General features: G+C 35.4%; 6 protein-coding genes across 7 annotated transcripts; 2 read left to right on the forward strand and 4 right to left on the reverse strand.

Moving 5' to 3' along the window:
* Nucleotides 1–2: 2 nt before the first annotated feature.
* l(2)gd1 (lethal (2) giant discs 1) lies at nucleotides 3–2,499 on the forward strand. 2 transcript variants are annotated; one of them, XM_040722832.1, is made up of 2 exons: nucleotides 3–162; nucleotides 239–2,499. In XM_040722832.1, the coding sequence occupies exons 1-2, from the start codon at nucleotides 3–5 to the stop codon at nucleotides 2,302–2,304; spliced, it is 2,226 nt and encodes a 741-aa protein (XP_040578766.1). In that variant the 3' UTR covers nucleotides 2,305–2,499. The 2 variants fall into 2 exon arrangements, with proteins under 2 accessions (XP_040578766.1, XP_040578776.1); XM_040722842.2 differs by having other exon boundaries at nucleotides 31–172.
* On the reverse strand, nucleotides 2,284–3,718 carry LOC121127489 (uncharacterized). The gene is made up of 4 exons (XM_040722877.2): nucleotides 3,642–3,718; nucleotides 3,354–3,578; nucleotides 3,056–3,225; nucleotides 2,284–2,994 (listed from the first exon to the last, which is right to left on the reverse strand). The coding sequence occupies exons 3-4, from the start codon at nucleotides 3,134–3,136 to the stop codon at nucleotides 2,668–2,670; spliced, it is 408 nt and encodes a 135-aa protein (XP_040578811.1). The 5' UTR covers nucleotides 3,137–3,225; nucleotides 3,354–3,578; nucleotides 3,642–3,718; the 3' UTR covers nucleotides 2,284–2,667.
* On the forward strand, nucleotides 3,650–5,670 carry LOC121127482 (uncharacterized). Its single transcript, XM_040722865.2, has 4 exons — nucleotides 3,650–4,053; nucleotides 4,125–4,572; nucleotides 4,631–4,951; nucleotides 5,016–5,670. Exons 1-4 carry the CDS (start codon nucleotides 3,894–3,896, stop codon nucleotides 5,284–5,286), a joined length of 1,200 nt encoding a protein of 399 aa, XP_040578799.1. The 5' UTR covers nucleotides 3,650–3,893; the 3' UTR covers nucleotides 5,287–5,670.
* Nucleotides 5,671–7,198: 1,528 nt separating this feature from the next.
* Nucleotides 7,199–9,663, reverse strand: LOC121127446 (mucolipin-3). The gene is made up of 4 exons (XM_040722816.2): nucleotides 9,248–9,663; nucleotides 8,272–9,183; nucleotides 7,851–8,203; nucleotides 7,199–7,786 (listed from the first exon to the last, which is right to left on the reverse strand). Exons 1-4 carry the CDS (start codon nucleotides 9,391–9,393, stop codon nucleotides 7,440–7,442), a joined length of 1,758 nt encoding a protein of 585 aa, XP_040578750.1. The 5' UTR covers nucleotides 9,394–9,663; the 3' UTR covers nucleotides 7,199–7,439.
* A 1,191-nt stretch (nucleotides 9,664–10,854) lies between these two features.
* Nucleotides 10,855–12,299, reverse strand: LOC121127438 (uncharacterized). The gene is made up of 3 exons (XM_040722803.2): nucleotides 11,796–12,299; nucleotides 11,539–11,726; nucleotides 10,855–11,481 (listed from the first exon to the last, which is right to left on the reverse strand). Exons 1-3 carry the CDS (start codon nucleotides 12,009–12,011, stop codon nucleotides 11,037–11,039), a joined length of 849 nt encoding a protein of 282 aa, XP_040578737.1. The 5' UTR covers nucleotides 12,012–12,299; the 3' UTR covers nucleotides 10,855–11,036.
* A 1,293-nt stretch (nucleotides 12,300–13,592) lies between these two features.
* mTor (serine/threonine-protein kinase Tor) lies at nucleotides 13,593–21,470 on the reverse strand. The gene is given in 4 exon segments (XM_040722792.2): nucleotides 13,593–18,656; nucleotides 18,720–18,896; nucleotides 18,945–19,187; nucleotides 19,189–21,470. Coding segments are annotated over 4 exon segments (7,437 nt in total). The 5' UTR covers nucleotides 21,253–21,470; the 3' UTR covers nucleotides 13,593–13,703.
* Between the last annotated feature and the right edge of the window lie 426 nt (nucleotides 21,471–21,896).

Here is a 21,896-nt window from a genome sequence, read left to right on the forward strand (position 1 = left end):
TCATGAGTTCAAAAGGGCGAAGAGATTTAGGGCTTTTTAATGCCCCTGGAGATTTAGATGATCTGGGTGTAAGTGATGATGATGATTTAGAACAAGAGCTAAATCAACTATTGAGCAAAGGTGCGAATAAAAAACCAAAGGCGAAACCCAAAAAACCTACTGGTATGTGCTGGTAAACATATTTAATGTCATTCTATTATTCATCAATATGTGTATATTTTAATTTGATTAAAATTAGTATCCTCCAAAGAACTTGAAGCTATGGTTAACTTCTGTCTTGCTGATTCTTCTGATGATATTGATATTGATATAGAAGGAGATGATGCAGATCTTCTGGATGCACTTCATGAGTTGGAATCAGACGAAGAGGAAATACCTGAGGTGCCGACACCGACACAACCACCATCTCAAAACCAAGATGATAAAATCTATGGAAATAGTGACCTTGTTGCCATCGTTGAATCAAGGATAGAGATGTATACATCGGCAAAAAAAGTAGCAGAGTCCACTGGAGATTCTAGCCATGCACAGAGATATGGTAGAGCTCTAGGGCGGTTAAAAGAAATTAAGAGGCAGTTGAAATTAGGGAAACCAGTGGATGAAAATAATATTCCTCCTCCTCTATCTGAGAATCAAATTAAACAATTATCCAAAATAGAAGTCCCCACTACACCATCCCATTTACCCACACCAACACCGCCACTACCAAAGCCTCCAGTTTCGATCAATGCATCAAATCAAGACCAAGAATTAATGGAATTGAAAATTAAAAGAGAGAGTTTTAAAAAAGAAGCCCTTGCTGCAAAGGACAGACAGGATAAAGAGGCTGCTCTACAGGGATTAAGAAAAGTCAAAGAAATGGATCAACTTATAAAAAATTATGGATCGCCTTCATCTAAATCAGCTACTAAAGAACAGGAGAACCAAATAGATAAGGATAAACCAATTCAAATTCCATCTAATATGGATGAAGTTCCCACAACTGATTCTTCTGTATTTGTTGCTCCCTCTCCTCCTAAAACTGTCGTGGATTCCCTCAATCAAGGATTACTCTTTTATGAAAAAGAAGCGGAAACTGCAAAAAATGAAGGCAATGGATCAAAAGCCCGTAGAATCGGGCGCATATGTAAACAGTATCAAGGTGCCATCAAGACTCATAAAGCGGGAAAACCAATTATGGATAAATTACCCGTCCCTTTTGGTTATCCCCCTATACCTGTAGGTGATAATGATCCAGCACCAAATCCTACCGTTGAAAGCCACGAAAAGACTAATCAACCAGCCCCCAAAAGTCTTACTCCCTCCAAAACAGAGGCAAGTAATCATTCCATTCAAGGAAAGCAACTACGAATTCTCCTGGAGAGGCAATCATTGTTTAAGTCTGCTGCTTTAGATGCTAAGAAATCTGGGCAGTTTAATCAAGCCAAAGAGTACCTTCGTCAATATCACGGTTTTGATAATTTGATTGAGGCTAGTCGTGGAGGTTTGCCAGTGGACCTTAACACAACTCCCGTTCCTCCTCAACTTGACAAGAGCGATGATTCCTCTATGGACTTTGAAGTTATTTCTTGGCAAGACTCAACTGATGAAGGCATGAGTCGCCAAGAAATGTTTCAAAAGTTAGAAAAGGAACTTATTGATCAAGTAAAAATGTGTGACACAAACAAGAAACACTTTAAATCCACTGGCGATATTGGGTCATCCAACAAGTTTCACCAAATGGAAGTTCATACCAAAAAGGATTTGGAGGCACTCAGACATGCCTTCAAAAGGGCTGATCCAGTTCCCAAGTTTCATTATGAAGTAAGATCATTTTCTAGAGTCGTTTGCAATACAGACCTCTCTGATAATGATGTGGAGCTGTCCATTATTGAGGGAAATAATTTCCGGGGAGATAAGTCCATTGACACCTACGTTTGTTTCGAATTTCCCTACCCTAAAGAAGAACCCTTCAAAGGAGAAACATCTAAAGTAAAGGATTCAATATCTCCCAAGTTCGACCATACAACAACAATACCATTAAGTATCAAAGAAAAGTCATGTCAACGAATATTTAAGAGACATTCAGTAAAGTGTGATATCTGGATTGATCGAGGCTTTTTCAGGAAAGATATTTTACTAGGAAGTGTTCAAATCAAACTCCAACCCTTGGAGACTCAGTGCACTATCCATGAATGTTTCCCCATTATGGATGGTAGAAAAGCTGCTGGAGGAACATTGGAAGTTAGAGTCCGTCTTCGCAATCCTATTTTAGCAAAGCAAGTAGAAAAAGTTCAAGAAAAGTGGCTGGTTATATCATTTTAATCATTTAATATTTAAACATAACGATATGAGACGATTAATATTCACTTAGATATATCTGTGATGCTTACCAAAATTATTTAATTTCTAAATTTTGCATTTCGCCTTATTTTTATAAGAAATCCATAATAATAAATTTATACAAGATTTAAGTTACATTGTTACATTTGTATGCAAATAAACTATTATATAGTTTGACTTTTTGAAAGTATTTTTGACCTATCGCTTTGATCAGGAATGATATAAAAAATATCATTTTGCCATAACATCACTTATGACGATGATTTTACATAATTGATCCACAATTAATTCCTTTTTTAAGTAATGAACGTAACAAAACGCTAGCTAACAAAACATAAATGACGACTACTTCTTCATGAGTAGCCTACAGCTTCTCCCAGTTCTCAACTTCAGAGTCTCATACTCTTGTTCAAGACGAACAACTTCACCAGATAAATCAATTTTGTCTCTTTGAAGCTTCTTAACTTTTGTTTGACAACTTTCTGTGGTGGGTGATACTTTGACCTGTCCTATTTTGTTTTTAACAGATTTAATGTGCTCCTCAACTTTCAGGATTTGCTGCCGTAATTCAGAATACTCTTTACTAAGTTCTGCTTCTAATTCATCTATTTCCCTGTTTAATATATCTGAGCTTTCTTTTAATTTCGGACAATTCTCAGAAGGTAGTGAAGACTATTTCCCACGAAGGAAAAAAAACAACATAATTATCATATAGTTACACTGAATAGCCCACCTCATTCATGTTATTATTAATTTCTGTCGTATTTTTAAATTGTTGAAGAAAAGAATCAAAGCATTCTTGACCCATAGACATGATACGAGAACTTTCGTCGACTCTTATATTTGTAATTTCTCTGTTTAATGCCTCTAACTCGATATCCACTTCCCTACGAGATTCGAGTACTGAAAAAAGGACAAGATCCATGATAATGTAATAATTAACATTTGACTGGGAATAAATTAAAACATGTTATTTAATTATTACACAAATAGGAACATGAGTTAAAAAGTATCTTTTTGAGGGGGATAACCTTCACTTATATCCTGTTGAAGGGCACTATTCCGCGATTCCAATCCTTGGACTACGGATTTAATTCGGAATTCTTCTTCTTCGGCTATTTGACAATTTTCCACTTCTTTTTCCACCTCATTTTGTAAATGCCCAATTTTCCTTGTTAGATAATCCAATTCCTGCTTCGAGTCATGGATTCGTCTAGAAATGGATTCTTGGAGGTCGGATTGCAGTGCAAGTTGGGCTTGCATGAGTGATAAGTGGATGGAGAATGTCGGTTAAGATAGAAAAGAAAATGGCGGCTTACCCGTATCTGGTTCGAACACTTGATTCTGAGCGGTCCACTGGTGGTAGGCTAGGCTAGCTGCGCTGGTCAGTCTGGGTCCTTTTTAAGTCCTTTTGTCCTCTGATCTGATAACTCTTAGTGGATGGCCCTCCCTCAGTATCAATTGTGAATTGAGAATGGATCCTTCTTTCTCGCCCCTCTAGCTAAACAGGTTCCTTGTTTAGAGATCATCCGTTTCAAGTACTTCAAGCCTCCTTCCTTGTCTCTTGGTTAATGTCGAACAGCCACCGGAGTCCATCTTGGTCATCTCGAGATGATCATATCGAAGGGAATGCCTCTCTGGACGAAGACTGGGAAGTTACACCTCCTAGAAAGAGATCTCGAAGATATTCGTCCACTTCAAGCTCGTCCTCCTTGGAGTCATCTAGACAGAGTATACTCACATTCACATTCTCTTTTATTTTCAATCTCATTTTTATCATTATTATTCATTCTATCCCTTAGCCCTACGAAAAAGGTCCCTCTCTTGCTCTTCATATTCCTCAGACTCCTTAGAAGGAGAGCAATCCCGTTCCCGGCCCCTAGAACTAAGTGAAGATGCAGACACCGAGCTCATGTGCCATCGTAAAAGAGCTCTTGCCTTGGGTCATTTTAGACTTTTATATCGAATTGATGGAGGCGTGTCTCTTGAGGATACAAAGACGTTTAGAGATGCTATGAGGGATTTTGATGGGAAGATACGATATGTAAAGGTTCCTACTGGATTTGTAGGTTCTCATTATCCTAAGACTCGCTATTCGAAACTAAGAATCAGCCAACCTTGTCCTGGTATTGGCACTCGCTTTAATGTTGTCTGGTCTTTACCGAGTGGCGAAGTCCAGATTGATTATTCTGTAAAACTTTACGACTTTGATGCTATACAGAGTGTTGAAATTGAATGTGATGCCAAAAGGTATGATGATATTCAGTTAAGAGAGGTCAATTATGATTATTTATTTATTTTGTGGTAGTCCTAAGTCTCCATGGTTTGGCCTAGTGGATCCGCGGGTCATACCAACCTACGATGAAAAAGTTAATTTTGATGCAAATGTCTTTTGGACTGTTGGATTTCTTTTTAAGCATTTTAGGACATGTGGAATTGAGGAGTGGGATAAAGAAATCTCTGATCTTAGAAATAGTTTTTGGGATAATCGGGATAATGTTTCTAATAGGTTAGCTATCCCACCCTCCATACCCATCAACTTATCAAGTAACAGAAGGGAGAAAGAAGTTAAGTCAGGTGGGAATCCAAGCACTATCAGAGGAAATGACAATCTAGTTGTTTTAGCAGGGTATTTAAAAAAAAATCCATTTGATTAAATATATTTAATCATTTATTTTTTCCATTGGAACTAGGAGTCGTTTATCTTCTGATGATTATTCAGTCAGGTCTGAGGAACTCAATACACGATACACCGGCTGTGTCACGGAATGGAGGGGTAATTTCGGATTTTTGTCTTGTACTCATATCAATGGTAGAGTATTTCTTCATTCGTCTGATATCATTTGGTCATCAGACACTAGAGAACGCTTAATTGAATTACCAATTGGAGCATCTGTTAATTTTGAGTTGACTCTCGACGCACAAAAAAGGTATAAGGCCATTACAGCTAAGTTGTTTCTGTAAGTGTGAGTTTTTTCCATTTAATTTTCTATATTCTTAATACTTCTTAAAGTAATTTATCAATCAATGTTTTTTCTTCTAATCTTTTGTTTCAATCTGTCTTTATTTTCCTCGTCCCCACCATATTCAATAGGTCAATCCATATAGTCAATAATATTCTTTTGGCTTCCTTTTTGTTGCGTCGTGAATCATTTTCTTTCATACATTTATTTATATGAACGTTATTTGTTAATTATAATTATTTTCATTATTTGGTATGTAAAACTATAATAAAAGTCAGGAACTCGGGATGCGTGTTAAAATATTTATTTATGTAATTATAATGAGACACTTTGTTATCAAATAAATACTATATAGTTTTGAAATAAAATCCCCCTTGTGCCCTTACAGGATATAGATTAATTTTTTATCTAATGGATTGATGAAAATGTACGGCTTTAGGAACCGGGAGGTATAAAACAGCGCTGCAAATAATTATTTCATACACACCGATCTTAATGTTCATTAAAATTCCCAACCCAGCGATCAAGTTAAAATGTTCTTTAAATTACTCAAAGGAGAAATGTAAAGACATTATATTTATACAGGAAGAAAAAATGTGCATTAAAAAAATATATATTTGCCGGTTATGATGATCAAGGTATAAAGGATATGACCGATCACGATATTGATCGGTGATCAGCCATTATATTATATTTAACATATAATATGCTATTAATTATTAGTACACCCCTAAGCAGTGGCACCGGAACCATAGGGCCATAGAACCCCCTCCCCCCCTTTCAGAATTTTTATAAGTATGACAATAAAAAAAATTATTTTGTCTAAAAATAATAAATGTCATAATATTTGAGGGAAAAAAAATCAATTTCTAATCTTTTTTAAATTATTTGCTCAAATTTAGTATTTTCTCAAAAAAATTTTACTCTAAAATTTAAAAAAAAATAGTTTTTTGTCTCTTCTAAAAAAATTATTTGCCATTTATAAAAAAAGAATAACTTTTCGGTCTAAATTGTTAAATTAGTCCACCGGCCCAGCAAAACAAACTCCTACATAAAAAATAATCCTGGGGGTGCTCGTGATGAAATCACCATTATATAATCCCCCATCCGAAAATACATTCCGCAGACGTGGTCACAGGTCTGTAATGGTTGAAAATGTATGAATGTTAAGCACAATAATTTAAAATATGGTTACAGGGAATAAAAAAATTTTGGAATTTAAATTTCATAATTTTTTTTTGTTTATAAATTCAAAAATCCACAGCTATTCATAAAAAATTAAATATTTTGAAGAAAAAAAATTCTAAAATTAAATTTCATATATTGATTTTTTCAAAAAAAAAAATCAAAAATCCACAGCTATTCATAAAAAATTTAATTTTTTGAATAATATTTCAAATATTAAAATTTATGGATTTTTTTTCACACTTATTCACAAAAAAATACATTTTTTGGAGAAAACTTCAAAAATTAAATTTTACTTATTCAATTTTCTAGTAAAAAATAAACATTCCTTAATTTGGGGATGGCTGCAGGGCCTCTAGCCCACCCCTTAGGTTACAGTTAAGTAGTTTTAATAAAATAAAATTAATTTGTGGACATTATTCCCTAGTGTCTACACTCATGTCTACTCACGGCTAATATATTGAAACTACGAGAGAGAGCAAAGCTGCTCTCCTTCTAAATAATTTTCAAATTGTCAGGGTGAACACGTTAATTTTCGGTTTATTTTCTTAATAACATAACGGTGGATAGTATTATTTTATTTTCATATGTACATAATTCAAAAGAATCAGGACGCGCGGGCTCTAAAAGCCAATCTGAACTACCCGTACACTAGTAAGTACTACATACATAATATTTATTAAATCATTAATACTTGTATATGCCTCCCAAAAAAGATATCTTTGAACAATAGTTACAGAATATATTTAAAATATATATATATATATAGGTATGTATATGTAATATAATATGTATAATTTTTCTAGAAATACAGCTTTAAAAAAAGAGAATAATTAAATCACAGTAACGTACGGATATTACATAAATGCTTTCGAAGGATAGATTTCTATTAAATAATGATATTATGGTAGTTATGGTAATTGGTAGGGTAATGTGGAGAATACAAGGATTTCAACACTTAGAAAGAAGTCAGGAATTGACAGAGGATGAAATCACAGAAGACATGTTTCTAAGTACTCTCCTCACTCCAATACCGCTCTGGCCATCATAGGTAAACAAATCAGGGTCCTGAAATATACTAGGATCTGGATCATAATTGGCTCTTTGATAAAATGAATGAATCCTTCGAACAGGCCACCCATGCTTGTAATAGTCCTTAATGATGTCATAAGTATCCATAATTATGGCTATGAATAGAGAGAGGATGACATATATGAATAGACTGATGAAAATGTAGAGATATATTTTTGAGAAGGCCCAAACAATTGGACTCGCTTTATTGGGCATGGAATTGAAGGTTGCGAACATGTCGTCTCCTAAGGAGATAAAGATACAATTAAAAAATAACGCTCCTCTAATTATACACGAATCCCTTATTACCATTAATGAGAGAAAACAAACACTCTGAAGTGGAAAGGATAGAGTTGAATTTAAAATGATAAGGACCCAGAATGACCCAGCCACAAAATACAAATCCAAAATAAATAAGACTAGCGCAAAGCAAAAACCTCATCACATTTGGAACGCAGCCTTTGAGGGTTAAAATGAGAACATTGTAGGTTTTAAAAAATCCAAGATAACGGAGCATTCCAATCCATACAAGGAGATTCCCGCAGCCCAAACATAAGCTACAAATGTCCCAAGAGTAACTGATAGCATAGCGAGACTCGATTGCGTCTTTTATAATAGACCCAAAGATGATGAGAACGTCGTTTATACAAATTAAAATATACCTAAGTTGGCAAAATATTTGTTATAATTAATCGTTATAGGAAATAATGAGGTTATCCTTCTTACTTACCATATGTTTAGAAAGTCCAACATTTCTTTATATGATAGAGACCATCCGAAACGCCTTTTAAAAAACTTGACAGCCTCCATTTTTAAGAGGTGTGCTCTTACTAGGGCTCTAATGCATAAAATCAGAGAAGAAGTACATAGAAGCACGACCCAGTAATTAAGAATTCGAATTAAAATTGAAAACGTCGTGAGGGTTTTTTCAGAGTTGCTCTCACAATTTGTTTGCAGAGGAATACTAATTAATTCAACTGGGATTTGCCCATCATGATCTGAGTTCTCAAAGAGGATTTTTATAAAAAACTCAAAGCATTCTGGTCCATTTATAGGATCCAAATGTCGAGTTGTTTTTGTCATGATTGTAAAATTTAAATGCATCCGCTCGGCACGGGTCCAAGGGATTGTAAAATTATGGGTATTTAAATAATCAAGACTTGAGAAATTGGATGATATAGATTCCAACTCTATTTCCAGACATTGAATTTTTACAGTATTAGACGATAATTTTGGAGCACTCTCAACGCAAAATCCAATCGTTCCATTTCGAGAATGCTTTACTAGATTGATGGCTTCATCTGGAAGATTTTTAAAGGCTTTGAGAGCAAAGTCCAAGTAATTATAAAATGAGCTTCTTTTATAAATTGCGTATGTTCCAGTTGGAGGTGGATACGCATGGATCTCACGAACTTCATCCCAGTCTTTGAGGAAGAAATGCTGTAATGCAGTATGACTATCCTGGTTATAATTTGTATGAGCATAACGGAAATTGCAAAAAATGACCAATTGGAGTGTAACAAATACGAGTTTCAAAAATTGGAGAACGAGCTTCCATGGAATCTGTTTACGTGCTTTCCATTTCTGAATGGGGTCCATGAAGAAAAAAGCCATTTTCTTTTTCAAATTCTGTTCCTCATTCCTAGTCGGTTTCATTAAATATATTAATTAATTAAGTAATCAATCACAAACAAAACGCATCTCACAAATAAAGGTGCTCTTCCTCAGAATCATATGTCTCCACAGAGGATACAGGAAACAAAAAATCCAACCTCGAAGGAAAATCATTTTCATCGTCATCATCCACATAAATCCTGCGTCCTAATGGATCCGGGTCATTCATTGGATTCATTATGAAGGATCTTTGAAATTGATTATATTACACTTATTTCCTTGAAGATCACAGTCACAATGAAATAGATCATTTCTATTTAGCAGATCAACTTACAAGTAGCGTCACCTATCTTAAACGTCAAAAGACTATATTATTATTTAGTAATATCAGCTAATTTTCTATTAATGCCATATGTTAATAGTAGTGTTACTATAAATTTGTAATCCGAATTCCTATCTCCACCGACCTTGTTTTTACTCTGCTTAATGAGAAGATCATTTTTGAACTGCCTCATTATTTTGATTATATATATGTGCCACTCTCTTATAGTGCGTTTTCACTGACGTCATAAATTGCATCATAATTGAAAGATACGACAAATTGATATTTTTTAAAATGGACAAATTTCCATAAATCTTGATTAAACTCCACAAAATGACGTTAAGAATAATATAAAAAAAAGACTTGACACTTCAGGGGGTCCGCAGTGGAGGGGGGGGGGGTGAATTATCGCATTGTAAGACAAATTTTAATGGGAAAAAAGGCGACTTTTTTAAAGGATTCATTTGATCAAATTCAGGCCCTGGTGAATTTTTTTAGGTGGAATAGTACTTGATAACAATGAAAAACAGTGAAATTTGAATTAAATCCAAGTAATGTGCACTGAACATCCCTATAAAATTACTAGAATTTTACAATTATTTATATCGAATAGGGATGAGAAAAGTAGTATAATTAGAGAAAAATATATTGTTTTTTCCATCGTAACAGTTAATTTTTATGTACAATATGGAAATAAAAATATATAACGATGTAATAGCATGTTAATAAACATATTACTCAATTAGGATCTGATATATAATAAAACTAGAAAATAGAGTAAGGTGACCAGATTTCTAAAAGGAATATTGGAGACATTTTCAATGCAGAGGTGAAAAAACATTGAATATTAACTAAATTATTAGCTAGAACAGAACGGAATTACAAAGGTATAGCTACGCTTTTAATAAAATATGAAATTAATACAGTACTTAGTTGATGTCTACTATTATCATTGTTAAATAAAAACAGGGCAAGTACTTTTTAATTTATTTTAACTAGGTTTTATTACATAAATGTTGCAATCAACCGTCCTGTATCAAAATTAGGTACACATTTGACCAGTGATAGGTCACCCACAGAATGGAGAATATACACAGAAATCGGGGTCTTCTTGTCACCATACAATAGAGGTACATATTTTTGATGGACAGTAAGGTTTAAGTCATTTTATTTATTGTTCTCATTTTGCATCCAATAGTCCGCTATTTTCCTTAATTTAATATTATGAAACTTGGTTGTTTAGGCCCCCAAAACAGCCAACATCAACAGAGAAAAAGCTCGTTTATGATGGACATTTTTCCTCTTGAGCAATCATCATTATATTAAAGAACAAAATATAAATCGTAAAAATTTATAATGTATTAAAATAATAGTATCTTCTTTCGATATTTTATTAATCGTATGAAACAAAGTTATAAAGTACAAATTTTGCAAAAAGACTACCTACATTATTCATGAATCATAATTATAATAATATAAAAAATTGCAAATAAAAAATACTCAGGATCTAACACAAAAAAAAAAAAATATATATATATAAAAGAATTGTATATAAATTATTAGACTTGTAGAAATAATAAATTGGTATTAAAATTATAAAATGGATTCAGCGGTTTATCAATGCGTACATTCTTGAGTCGAAGTCTTTGAAGAGACTTCTCAGATATATTCGTGCAATCCGCAACTCTAAGATCCCAAATATGTTTACAATACTCAGCAACAGAATTGAGTCCTAGATCTGTAATTCTCCAACAACCACGAATATCTAGACTCTTCAAATTGGGGGAAAAATTTGCAAGTCCTCTCATGGTTTTATCCGTGAGTGAATATATGTTGGCGACTGAAATTATTTCAAGTCTACGACATCGTGAAAAGAGTCGTAGGAGAGTATCATCAACAAGTTCCCAACAACCTGTTAAGTTAATTTCAATCAAACTATGGAGATGATGAGCTAAAAACTCAATTGAACCTTTTGTAATCCAATGACAATCTTTGAATATAAGTCTGGAAAGTGGTACTTGTAGTTAAGGAAGTGATTAATTATGATATGAGTGTACATACCTCCGGATATTTTTGCAATTGAGGGAAAGAGAGTGAACTATTTTGGCAGTCAAGTGATGACAATTATTGATTTCTAGAGTGCAGAGTCCAGGATTAGAAGGAAACAACCTTCTTAGCATATCATCATTTAACCAACTTGCATTTCGAATTCGTACCACTCGAAAAGATGTCGTAAACTGAGTTAATACCTATTATAAGTAAAGTGTTATATAATTCTTAATAAGGAGATTGATGAATATGTACTAATAGGGATAAACCTTAAAAACTTCCTGATTTATGTTTCGAGCATCTAAGTTCAATGTCTTGGATTGAGAAAAGTAACAATTCATCAAATCTCGAAAGTAGTGGGATGTCTCCCAAAGTCGAAACTGATCTTGAGCATCAAGAAGGGGAAGGATCTTAGGAAAAATAATATCCTCCCAACTCAAGCGAGCCAAAAAACAATCAGAATCCGCCTCGTCTCCTTGGACCATGATTAATTATTCATTGCAATAACTATAACTAGGGAATCAATCATGTTCATAACAAAATCAGAAGAAATTGAGTCAACATAACATTTCTTATAATTATTTGTTATCAACTAGGCATAATGATAAAAATGTCACGCTTTTCACAATCCAAATAATATTTACTACAACTACTACTACTTATAATGTTAAATGTACGTATTTGTCGACAATCGTGTGTAGTTGGGAAGAATTAACACTTAATAGGGAGTGTGGAAGCTGAGCTGTGAGCGCGATCAAAGGAAAGGCAGCAGGAGAAAAAATAGATTTTAAAAAGAAAGACATCTAGTCCTATTAGGCTATTTTATATCAATGAATAGTTTTTATTATCCATATAAGTATAATTTATACTACAGAAAAGGGCACCTAGCATTATATATACTTAATCCTCGTGTCGTCTTACGGGTCAAATTGATCCATTTTCAACTTTAAACTAAGAAAAATACATCTTATTGATAATTTTCAGACTTGACATTTCTTTATTTTACCTTAAATAAACCTCGAGATTAGGGAAAGTAAAAAATATCATTTAATTTTTGCTAAAACTGACTTTAGTACAAAGTTTGTCTTACGGGACATTTTTATCCGGTTATTGTCAATGATATTTTAGGTTAAACAAAATAATGAAATATTGAAAGATATTCTCTCATCGACTAAATATGAATATTTTATGTAGATATAGATCCATATTAAGAGTACTGTAGTTTGAAAAACAATAACAGTAGAGTAAGAGCTACGAAGATATATTAAACGTAATATTTTTGTAAATGAACGTTATCCAAAACTTTTGATACTATATAACTTCAATATAACTAAAATTTTGGACAAAGAAAGGAAGACATGTTTTTGCTAATGGTAAAATACAAAAATGAGAAGTTACTGAAATTACAAATTGAATCCAAAAATAACTTATTAAAATATTTTTGATAAGTAATAATTCAAGAGCAAGAATTGGACAAAGATCTATCTGAAGAAAATTATATCGAAAAATGCAGCCCAGTATTTTATTCATCTTTAGAGGAAGAATACATTTTTCTTGATGAAAGTTACTCTTTTTGTCAAAAACTGCAAGATAGAATGGTCCTCATCGACACAAAATGAAGTGCCACTCAGAATTAAAACAATTACTCCTGGTCCCACAAAGTATACCATAGGCCATTCAGACATCCATTAAACGTTTTATTCATTCACTACTCCAAGGAATGAAAGAGACAAATTCAAAAGGTTTTCACTTGGATATGGCGAGAATTTGAAAACCCGAATATGAGTGACCTTTAATCTACATTGAGTTGTTAATACTGACAGCTGTCGATATATCTTGTAATGAGACAACATCTAATCTTAGGGAGGTAGAGAGTGGAAGGTATTTTTCATACTATTCATCGAATAAGTTGTATTACATCTTAGAGAAGAATATATTTTTTTTATGTGAACTTTGGGAGATAAAATGTATAATAATTGTACATTTAAAAAGTGAAAACCACATGAGGTTTAATCAATATGTACATATTCATTGATGAGAATAATTAATAAATTATAAGCAATCTATTCGTGTAAAAGAAGAAGGGATTCTGATTTATTAAGAGAGCTTTTTTTAATTAAAAAATAAAGTAATAATAATCATGTTAAATATAAATGAAATAAAAAATCCTTCCGATCCTACCAAAAGGCACACCAACCCACATAGCATTGGCATAAGTTTTCATTGCTCGTCGCCTGTTTAATAAGTAGATCCACTTGTTCTGCTACAACTAAATTATATTTGTCCTTAAAATCTCGTCCTTTCAATTTGTCTCTTACTCTTTGGATAGCTTCAAGTGCTTTAGGATCTAAAGCCTCGGGCTCAATTGTATCTGGATCCGTATGATCAATAGAATCCAATTTTCTCAAAACGGATGAGGATACTGATCCGGAAATATCTTCTCCACTGTTTGAAAGCACTTGTTCATGAGTCTTTGTTTTTTGTTTGTTGGGAGCGTTAGTCAGTCTCCAATTGAGAAGAGGATCATATACAAAGGCCTCTAAAACAGCCATTAAAGAGTCTTTGTTACGACGCAAAACAGTCATAACAGATTCACATGTTCTTCTATATGTTCCTTCGATCCCTGTCACTTCCATGGCATTTATAAGCATACGCGTGAGACGGAACGGAATTTTCTCTGGATATTTTTCTCGCGTCATTGCCACCTCGAAGCAATCTCCAAAGTCAATATGAAGTATTTTGCCACTCATTCGATCCAAGAGTAGATTGGAGGGATGCCTATCACCTAGTCCCAGAACATAGCCTACCATGGACATGACGGCTAATGATCTCGTTAAATTGGTCCTACGATCAAACCATATTTCCGAGGAAGGAGATTTTAATAAAAGCAGAGTTGCCAAGTCATCCCCGTTTGTATGTTCCAAAGAATGTTCAAAGACTTCTACTTTATTCATCAAAGGAAGATTATCGTAGTCATTCGTCATTTTCTGCATTATTCTATGTTCAATATTGAGGAGTATGCGTTTCTTTTCTCTATAATCCTTTATGAGTCCATGAAGTGTGTCTGAGTGTGGAACCCAACCAATGAGTCCAGAATTGGTCGACAAAGGTATAACAGCAAATCTTTGAATAGCCAAATTTCGACGATAGGTCTCAGGATCATTCAACAGCAGGGAATTTACCAAACTGAAGAACTGCATGACACGTTCATCCTGACGAAGATCCTCATGTCCTTTGAGTAAGAACATGAAAGTTTTACCATTGCTCCCTCTCAGACACAATTTCCTTGGTCTTTGTTTACTAGTTATGACTTGAAGAGAGGGTTGCACTGACATGATACGGATTAAGGGTTGATGAGGAACATAGCTTCCAGGAACTGCAAGTTCCAAATCTCTACACATAAGTAATTGTGGAGAAACGTATTGTAACTCTAGTTGTGTAAGTTGTGGTAATTGTCGAGTAATTCGACGAAACACTTGGTAATAGATATCCCAAGCATGATTCAAGTGTCTCATATCATTACATTGCTGATAGCGCTGGCAATATTTTTTAGCTTCTGTGATTTCTTGGCCGTACGTAGTTTGAAATGATATTTCTTTTAAGGTTTGAGGTCCTGCCTCCAGCATTTTATGTAGAGGCTCAAGCACTGCCATCATACCTTGAATATTTAGATCCCCAAAAAACATCCTACTCGCTTCCTCTAGACCTTCATGCCACTGCTCATGCCACAAAATAGCAACACGAATTAATTCATCAGATATAGTTACAGCATGATTAACAAGGGTTTCTGAGTGTTCTTTCATTTTATTTAAGATCTTAAGGGCTGCCTGACGTCGAGAAACGTTGTTGGATTTACATGCAACGGTTAAGGAGTAAACCAGTGCTTGAGGATGATGTTTGCCAACATCTGTAAGGAGTTGGTGAATGAGTCGACTGACAAGGGGTTTGGGAGTATCAATGCGAGCAATGAGTTGAGGAATAACCTGTAGCCAATTATCTATTTCAATTGTACGGATTCCCTCGTGAAGAGCCTCATACATTCCCACTTGATGCCCATAATCAAATAACAGAGTGAGAAGTCTTAGTGTATCCTGGAGTGAGCTTCCTTTTGAGAGATTAATAGATCGAACAAAACCCTTTAAAGCTGGAACACCATAGGTAGAAATGATGTATACTTCAAAATCCTTTGAATTTTTGTTGGAATTACTAACACCATTGATTTTATGATAAAGAACTGATTCAAAGCTCCAAACAGCGAGGGAATGCCAAGCTTTATACCAATCTGTATCGTATTCAGTAGATGATGCATAGTAATCAAATACCTTGGGAATAGATTTTTCGTTCAACCCTTGAAGATTTTCTTGCCATTGACCTAATTTTAAGTAGCATCGAGCCAGGAGTTGATTAAGTTCTCTTTTTTCTTTTCCTGATTCTTCGTCATTCTTAGGGTTTTGATTCATAGGGTAAATAAGAGGCTCCAAGTACTGAGAAACAAACTCCTCAAGGCGTAAAAGTGCTCTTTCTTTCAAATCTGAAGCCCATAGATGCTTGCAGTAGGCAAATGAAGCACGCGGATGAGTAGTTGGTAATCGTGAATTTGAATTCTCAGCTGGATCAGTACCTAAGATTGTTACAAGAGTTTTGTTAGATAACTGAAGTCGACCTGATTTTCGACACAACGATGCATATTTCAACCAGGTTCTTTGATCTTCCTGAGGTGAAAGGACCAAGGATCGAACCTGCATTATCCTTTGCCAGTCTTCAACAACTCTTTGGCATCCTTGCAGCCTATCCCACCACATTTCTTTAATAGTTGATCGACGTTCAGGAATTAATTTGTACTCTATCACCTCTTCCAACTCAACAAGCATTTGAACACTAACCATTGTAGGATAAACTCTTTGATAACTCTCCAAAGACAATGCCGTGACCTCTCTATCTAAAAGCTCTCTTGTCATATCAATAAGTTTTTCAGCATAATTCCAATTTTCATGATGGATGCTTAACACCGCTCTATAGAATCCTCCGTCTTGACTTTCTTTGGGAAGACAATTGACGAACTTTTCCATTGCTTCCCAATCTTGAAGACCCCATGCAGCCGTAGAAGCCATTCGGGCCATTTTATTTCTTGTGTCATTCGAGGCACCTTCCCATTTATCTTTGGAAATGGTATGGAGGTCACTCCAATCTCCCATGGCTTCTAAGCAACGCATTTTCCCTAATATTAATTCTGGGTCCTTGGAATCTTCAACAGCCTTCCTTTCATATTCTCCTAAAGCCCTATCCCAATCGTGCAATTTTTCATACCAACGTTCCTGAACTTTTAAATCCCCAGTTAAATTCTTTCTGCCCCAGTCGAGTAAACCAGCCGCAGCCTCTTTTTGACCAAGTTTATTGTTAATAGCAATAAGAGCTTCTAAAACAGGAACAGAGGAAGCTTTATGGAATTCATCTTCCTTATAATGTAGAGCCTTTGCAAACGCTCTACATCTCATAGCTTGCTCTCCTAAAAGAATAGGATCCAAAGGAAGAGGGCCCTTATCACAGCGTTCCATAAACTCGGCCAGATTGAGAATTGTTTGAGATATTTCTGGTAAATCAGGAACAGTTAGAGCTTGCTCTAAGCTAGACATTAGTTCATCTTGCTGCGTAGCATCCAACTCAGACCAACAAGAAACAAATGAAGCATTGAATAGATCCTTTGCTAATTGTGAATACTGCTGTGCGACAGCCGAACAGGCTCTGAGAGCAGGGGACGGAGAGGCTTTAAGGAGTTCAATACAAAGCTTAGAGTGCCATTCTAGCCAATCATCTTTGGATACGCGTCTATTGACTATCCAAGCCTTTTGCAGATTCATAGCAGAGAAGGGATGTTTTTTAACCATATTGATGTCAGAGGAAGGAGGTAAAAGTTCTGAAAAATCTTGCTTTCGATTTCGCATTCTTGAGCTCCTCACATCCTCCAGAGGTCCAATATGGCCTGTGGGATCCTTCAATCTTGCATAGAGAATATCGTAGCGTTGATGGTTTATTTTATGATTGATGAGTACTTTATGGACCATATGAATGAATATAGTGTACTTTTTGCCCAACTGCCAGGCTAGAGATGTTAGTGTTTCCATTGCTGAGGGGCGCAGCTCAGGACAACTATCCAAGCACCTTACCAAAGGATGAATTATACGAGATGCATATTCCGAGAAGTCAATGGTATCTGTAAGCTGATCAATACAATCAAGCGCTGCTTTCCTCGTAGGAATAGGGATTTCTGAGGAATCAAAAAGTTTAACTATAGGTGGGAGTATCAAATGAATATAATCATCAAGGGTATTTCCAAATTTCTGGAGGGCAGCAAGCAGTTTAACTGTCACGTCTCTATCCTCACTAGAGTCATGCATAAGAACTCGTAGAATTTGAGGAATCAATTGAGGCAAATAAACTTTAAACTCAGATCCCAAAGCAGCAGCTATGTTTTCAACTAAAAAAATAATGGTTGATTGCAATTGAGAACCAACGACCCAAAATTCCTTTATTAGAGTAAATATATCCTCTAGATCATTACGAATATGTTGGCGAACTATACTAATTAAGCTTCCTAATTGTTGAAACAAAAACTCCCTTCCTGCACTATCCGAAGTACGAATAACATTCATCATAGAGGGTATAACTTGAGGAATATAAGGAACAGACTTGACTCCAAGGGCTTTAAAAATAAAAGTTACAGCTTTAACAACATCGTTATGCTGTTGAGCTGTATCCCGAATGATTTTCATGAGGGAAGCAATAGCCACAGATGGATAAAATTCCTCCAAGTTCCCAGTCCCCATGTTCACCAACATCTCTGAAGTGGTCATTTCATAACTCTGTTCCATTTCACTCTGAGTGTCATTGATGGCTATGAGAGGTGCAGACTGAACTACGGCAGAATCGATTTGACCCATGTTCATTTTATGACGATATGGGTCTAGGGCTCCCAAAAGACCAAGGAGACGTAGAGTCCGCGTTCGTATAGGAGGGCGCTGATCTAAACGAAGGAAATTTAGGAGAGTATCTAGGAGGGAAGGATATCTATGATAAGGTGTAATAACCGAGCCTGTGCTTTCAACCAACTGAGCCAGAACCCAAAGACTCACCTAAAATTAAAAGAATTAGGGATAATTATAGCTATAAATAAATAAACATTGACAATGCCTTACTTCTCTTTTTTGATTAGAGGAGGAATCGTTAAGCATTTCCAAGAGTAGCATGAGTAATTCATCCACATAAGATTTCATTAAAGTACCACCAACATGTGCCAAATCTCCAATTGCTCTGAGTACACTAGTATTTACCATAGGATCCGAGTCATTCTCTTTTAATTTTGGAATCAAAACCTATTCAAAAATATTTATTATTTATTAAAGATAAAAAAAACCTTCTACCTTTAGGATTGGCTTAACATAAGGTATCACAAGTTTAGGAGCACTGGACACGAGTTGACCAAGAATCCTTGCACTTTGCTCTTTATTTCGACCTATTCCACTGTATTCCATTTCAGTAAGTAACTGAATTAATGTTTTTCGGAGCGACGGCATAATATATGCAGGATTTAAACTACTCAGTCTTCCAATGATGCAAATTGCAAGCTCTCTTATTTCAAACTGTTCATCATTTAAGGCCACAAAAAAGAGCAGAAAGATTTTCTGCCTGAGCTAAATGAAAATCAAAGCATTCATCCAAATACTCCATAACACAAGATCTAACATCAGGGTCTTGATCCGTTATACCAACCGTTAACAATTTAGCCAATACATCGTTAATTGTTGACATAACTGTGTGCGATTGACGACCTCCAAGATTTAAAAGCGTTCCTTTCAGCAAAGAGGAGCATGTCTTGACGGCTTCAAGTCGGACCACTTTCTCAACTTTATAGAGGTATGTATCAGCACAATGTCTGACAAATTGAAGTAATGAGTGACCTTCAAAATCAAAAGTTCCGAGAGTGCGTAGTCCAAGAACAACAGATGCAGTGGATGGAATTGGTTCGAGAGTCATAGGAGGAGTAGGAGAATTAGCTGCGGAAGCAATAGGAGTTCCTGGGTGTCTAAACGGTTGTTGCATTAATATAAGTGATAATATTTTGAGAAGTCCATCAGCAATTTCTTTCTTGAGAGACGGAATATGCCTCGCTAACTCATGAAGTGCCATAGTAAGAGATGGACTAAGTCCAACACTAAACATGGAGTCTAACATAGGAGCAACGTCGTTCTTAACAGAGCCTTTTACTGCTCGAGCCAACATGCTGATGTTTGCAAATATTGCTGGATCCAAGGCCGTTGATCTTTTCTTAATGGGAGCGTCTTTACCAGCTGGAAGACACTGCTTTATAACAAAAAGTGTATTTGAGATGTGTTTCTTAATATCACTCCCAGTTGCAACAGCCAGCAATCCAATGGCAATAAACGCATCGAATCTACTTTCTTTTCCCTGCAATAAATGATCCAAGTATCTCATTGTCTCACTCAAATATTTCATAACAAATTTAACTCTTTGAAAGGCTGCTAGTTTAGGTAATACCAAAAGCAGGGTATTTTGAATATGATTATTCTTGTAGGATCCAGCTGCAGTGGTTAGGACCAAAGAGCATATTTCATCATAGTGTTCAAGAAGGTACTGTCTACAGATTGCAGATTCGGCAACATTTTCTTTTCCAGGAGCAACAGATCCGAACCAATTAAAGGGTATTTGAGTCACAGAAGAACTACTAGAGATCAAATGATGGCTTCGGTGAATATACTTTCGTACAGAAGTTGCTACAACCCCTCCACTAAAGGGACGTGCTTCGTGTTTTTGATCTGGATCACAGATAATGCACTCAAGGTCCCTATTAATGCGCTCCCACTCTGCATTGGAACACCTGAGGAGCTCAGACAAAACAAGAAGAGAGCCATCAATTCTATCTTCTCTATTGATTGCGACTTTGCTCGAAGAGGAAGATGAACTCCCTGACTTCGAGTCACTGGATGAATTTTCTAATCCATTTACAACGGCACGATAACAATCATTGTACCAGGACTGGTCTTGGCGTCTGGATTGTTTGGTGGTTTCTCTTTGGGCAGTAACGATGAGACCAGCTCGTAGCGCATTAACGGCTGATTCTCTAAGAAATGGTTTTGAGTCTCTGACAGGAATGAAGATAAGATCAAAAAACGTTGGTACGTTCTGGAAAAAGAAAGTGGGCTCACAAATGGCTATTTCTCTTAGAATGAGAACAGCAGCGTACCACTTGAGATCATTGCGATCATTGGGGTTGGAAAGCCACTCAAATGATTTCTTGACGAGTGAATTAATGAAGTCGGAGCGTAAATTAGCCTTGTAGCTACCATATACTTGAGTAAGTCGGCCAATGGCTTTAGTAGCCAGGGCAATCACCACAGGATCCGTCACGGAGTTCCCTCCCGGTAAACAATTGTTTTGAAGATAATTTCCAAATCGATGAATTCGACTCCCCGTGTTACAAACATCCGCGTTGAGTAGAGCAACTATGGCCAGGATACCTCCCATCTTGGAGGCTGAGTCCCCAGACACCATCATCTCATACAGAGAATGGTTGAAATCATCTAAAATTGAATTCAACTCCTCTTGAGAGACTTCTCGTAAATCCCCGGATACATAATTGTACAAATCCTTCGCCCCTTTGATACGAGTCTCTTCATTCCGAGACTTTAAGTCTCCCAGAAAACGGTGCATTTTACCTTTTGCCTTTTGCGGAAGAACTCTTAATCAATCAGTAATCACCTTTCAAAATCAACACTTCATTCACCGCTTTTATATGCATATATATTTAATTAATCATTGATAATTGTTTCGGGTTATTTTTATCAAACTACGTCTCTTCTAATTATTTTCATATAATAATCTCATATAATTCGTCAATGAACTTCTTGACGCAGCAGTACGCTCATCTAGCTAATAACATCTTCTTTTTAGTTCTCTAGCTATCTCTCTCCCTCTCTCTCTCTCTGTATCTCTGTCTTCCTCTCTTACACTTGATCAAAATAATGAATTCATAAATCATAATATAACATAGAGTACAAGGTGTAACTTGTATAAGCAAATTTTACTCATTTTTAAAGAAGGATTGACTGTACTTGGGATGAAAATTATGCAATAATTGAATATTCCATGGAGGATCGACATAATATTTACGGTATAATTTTTCCCTATTTTAATACAAATTACTCAATAAGTATTAAATTACAAATAAGTATTCTATAGCACATTATATAGATCAAATGCGCAAATACATATATATAAATATGTTTAGTTGGTAATTAGAATCACCAATTTTGTAACTAAACAATAAATTTTAAGACGAAGTAATTGAAACTGGT

This window comes from Lepeophtheirus salmonis, chromosome 1 (assembly GCF_016086655.4).
Source record: "Lepeophtheirus salmonis chromosome 1, UVic_Lsal_1.4, whole genome shotgun sequence".
Lineage (NCBI taxonomy): Eukaryota > Metazoa > Arthropoda > Copepoda > Siphonostomatoida > Caligidae > Lepeophtheirus > Lepeophtheirus salmonis.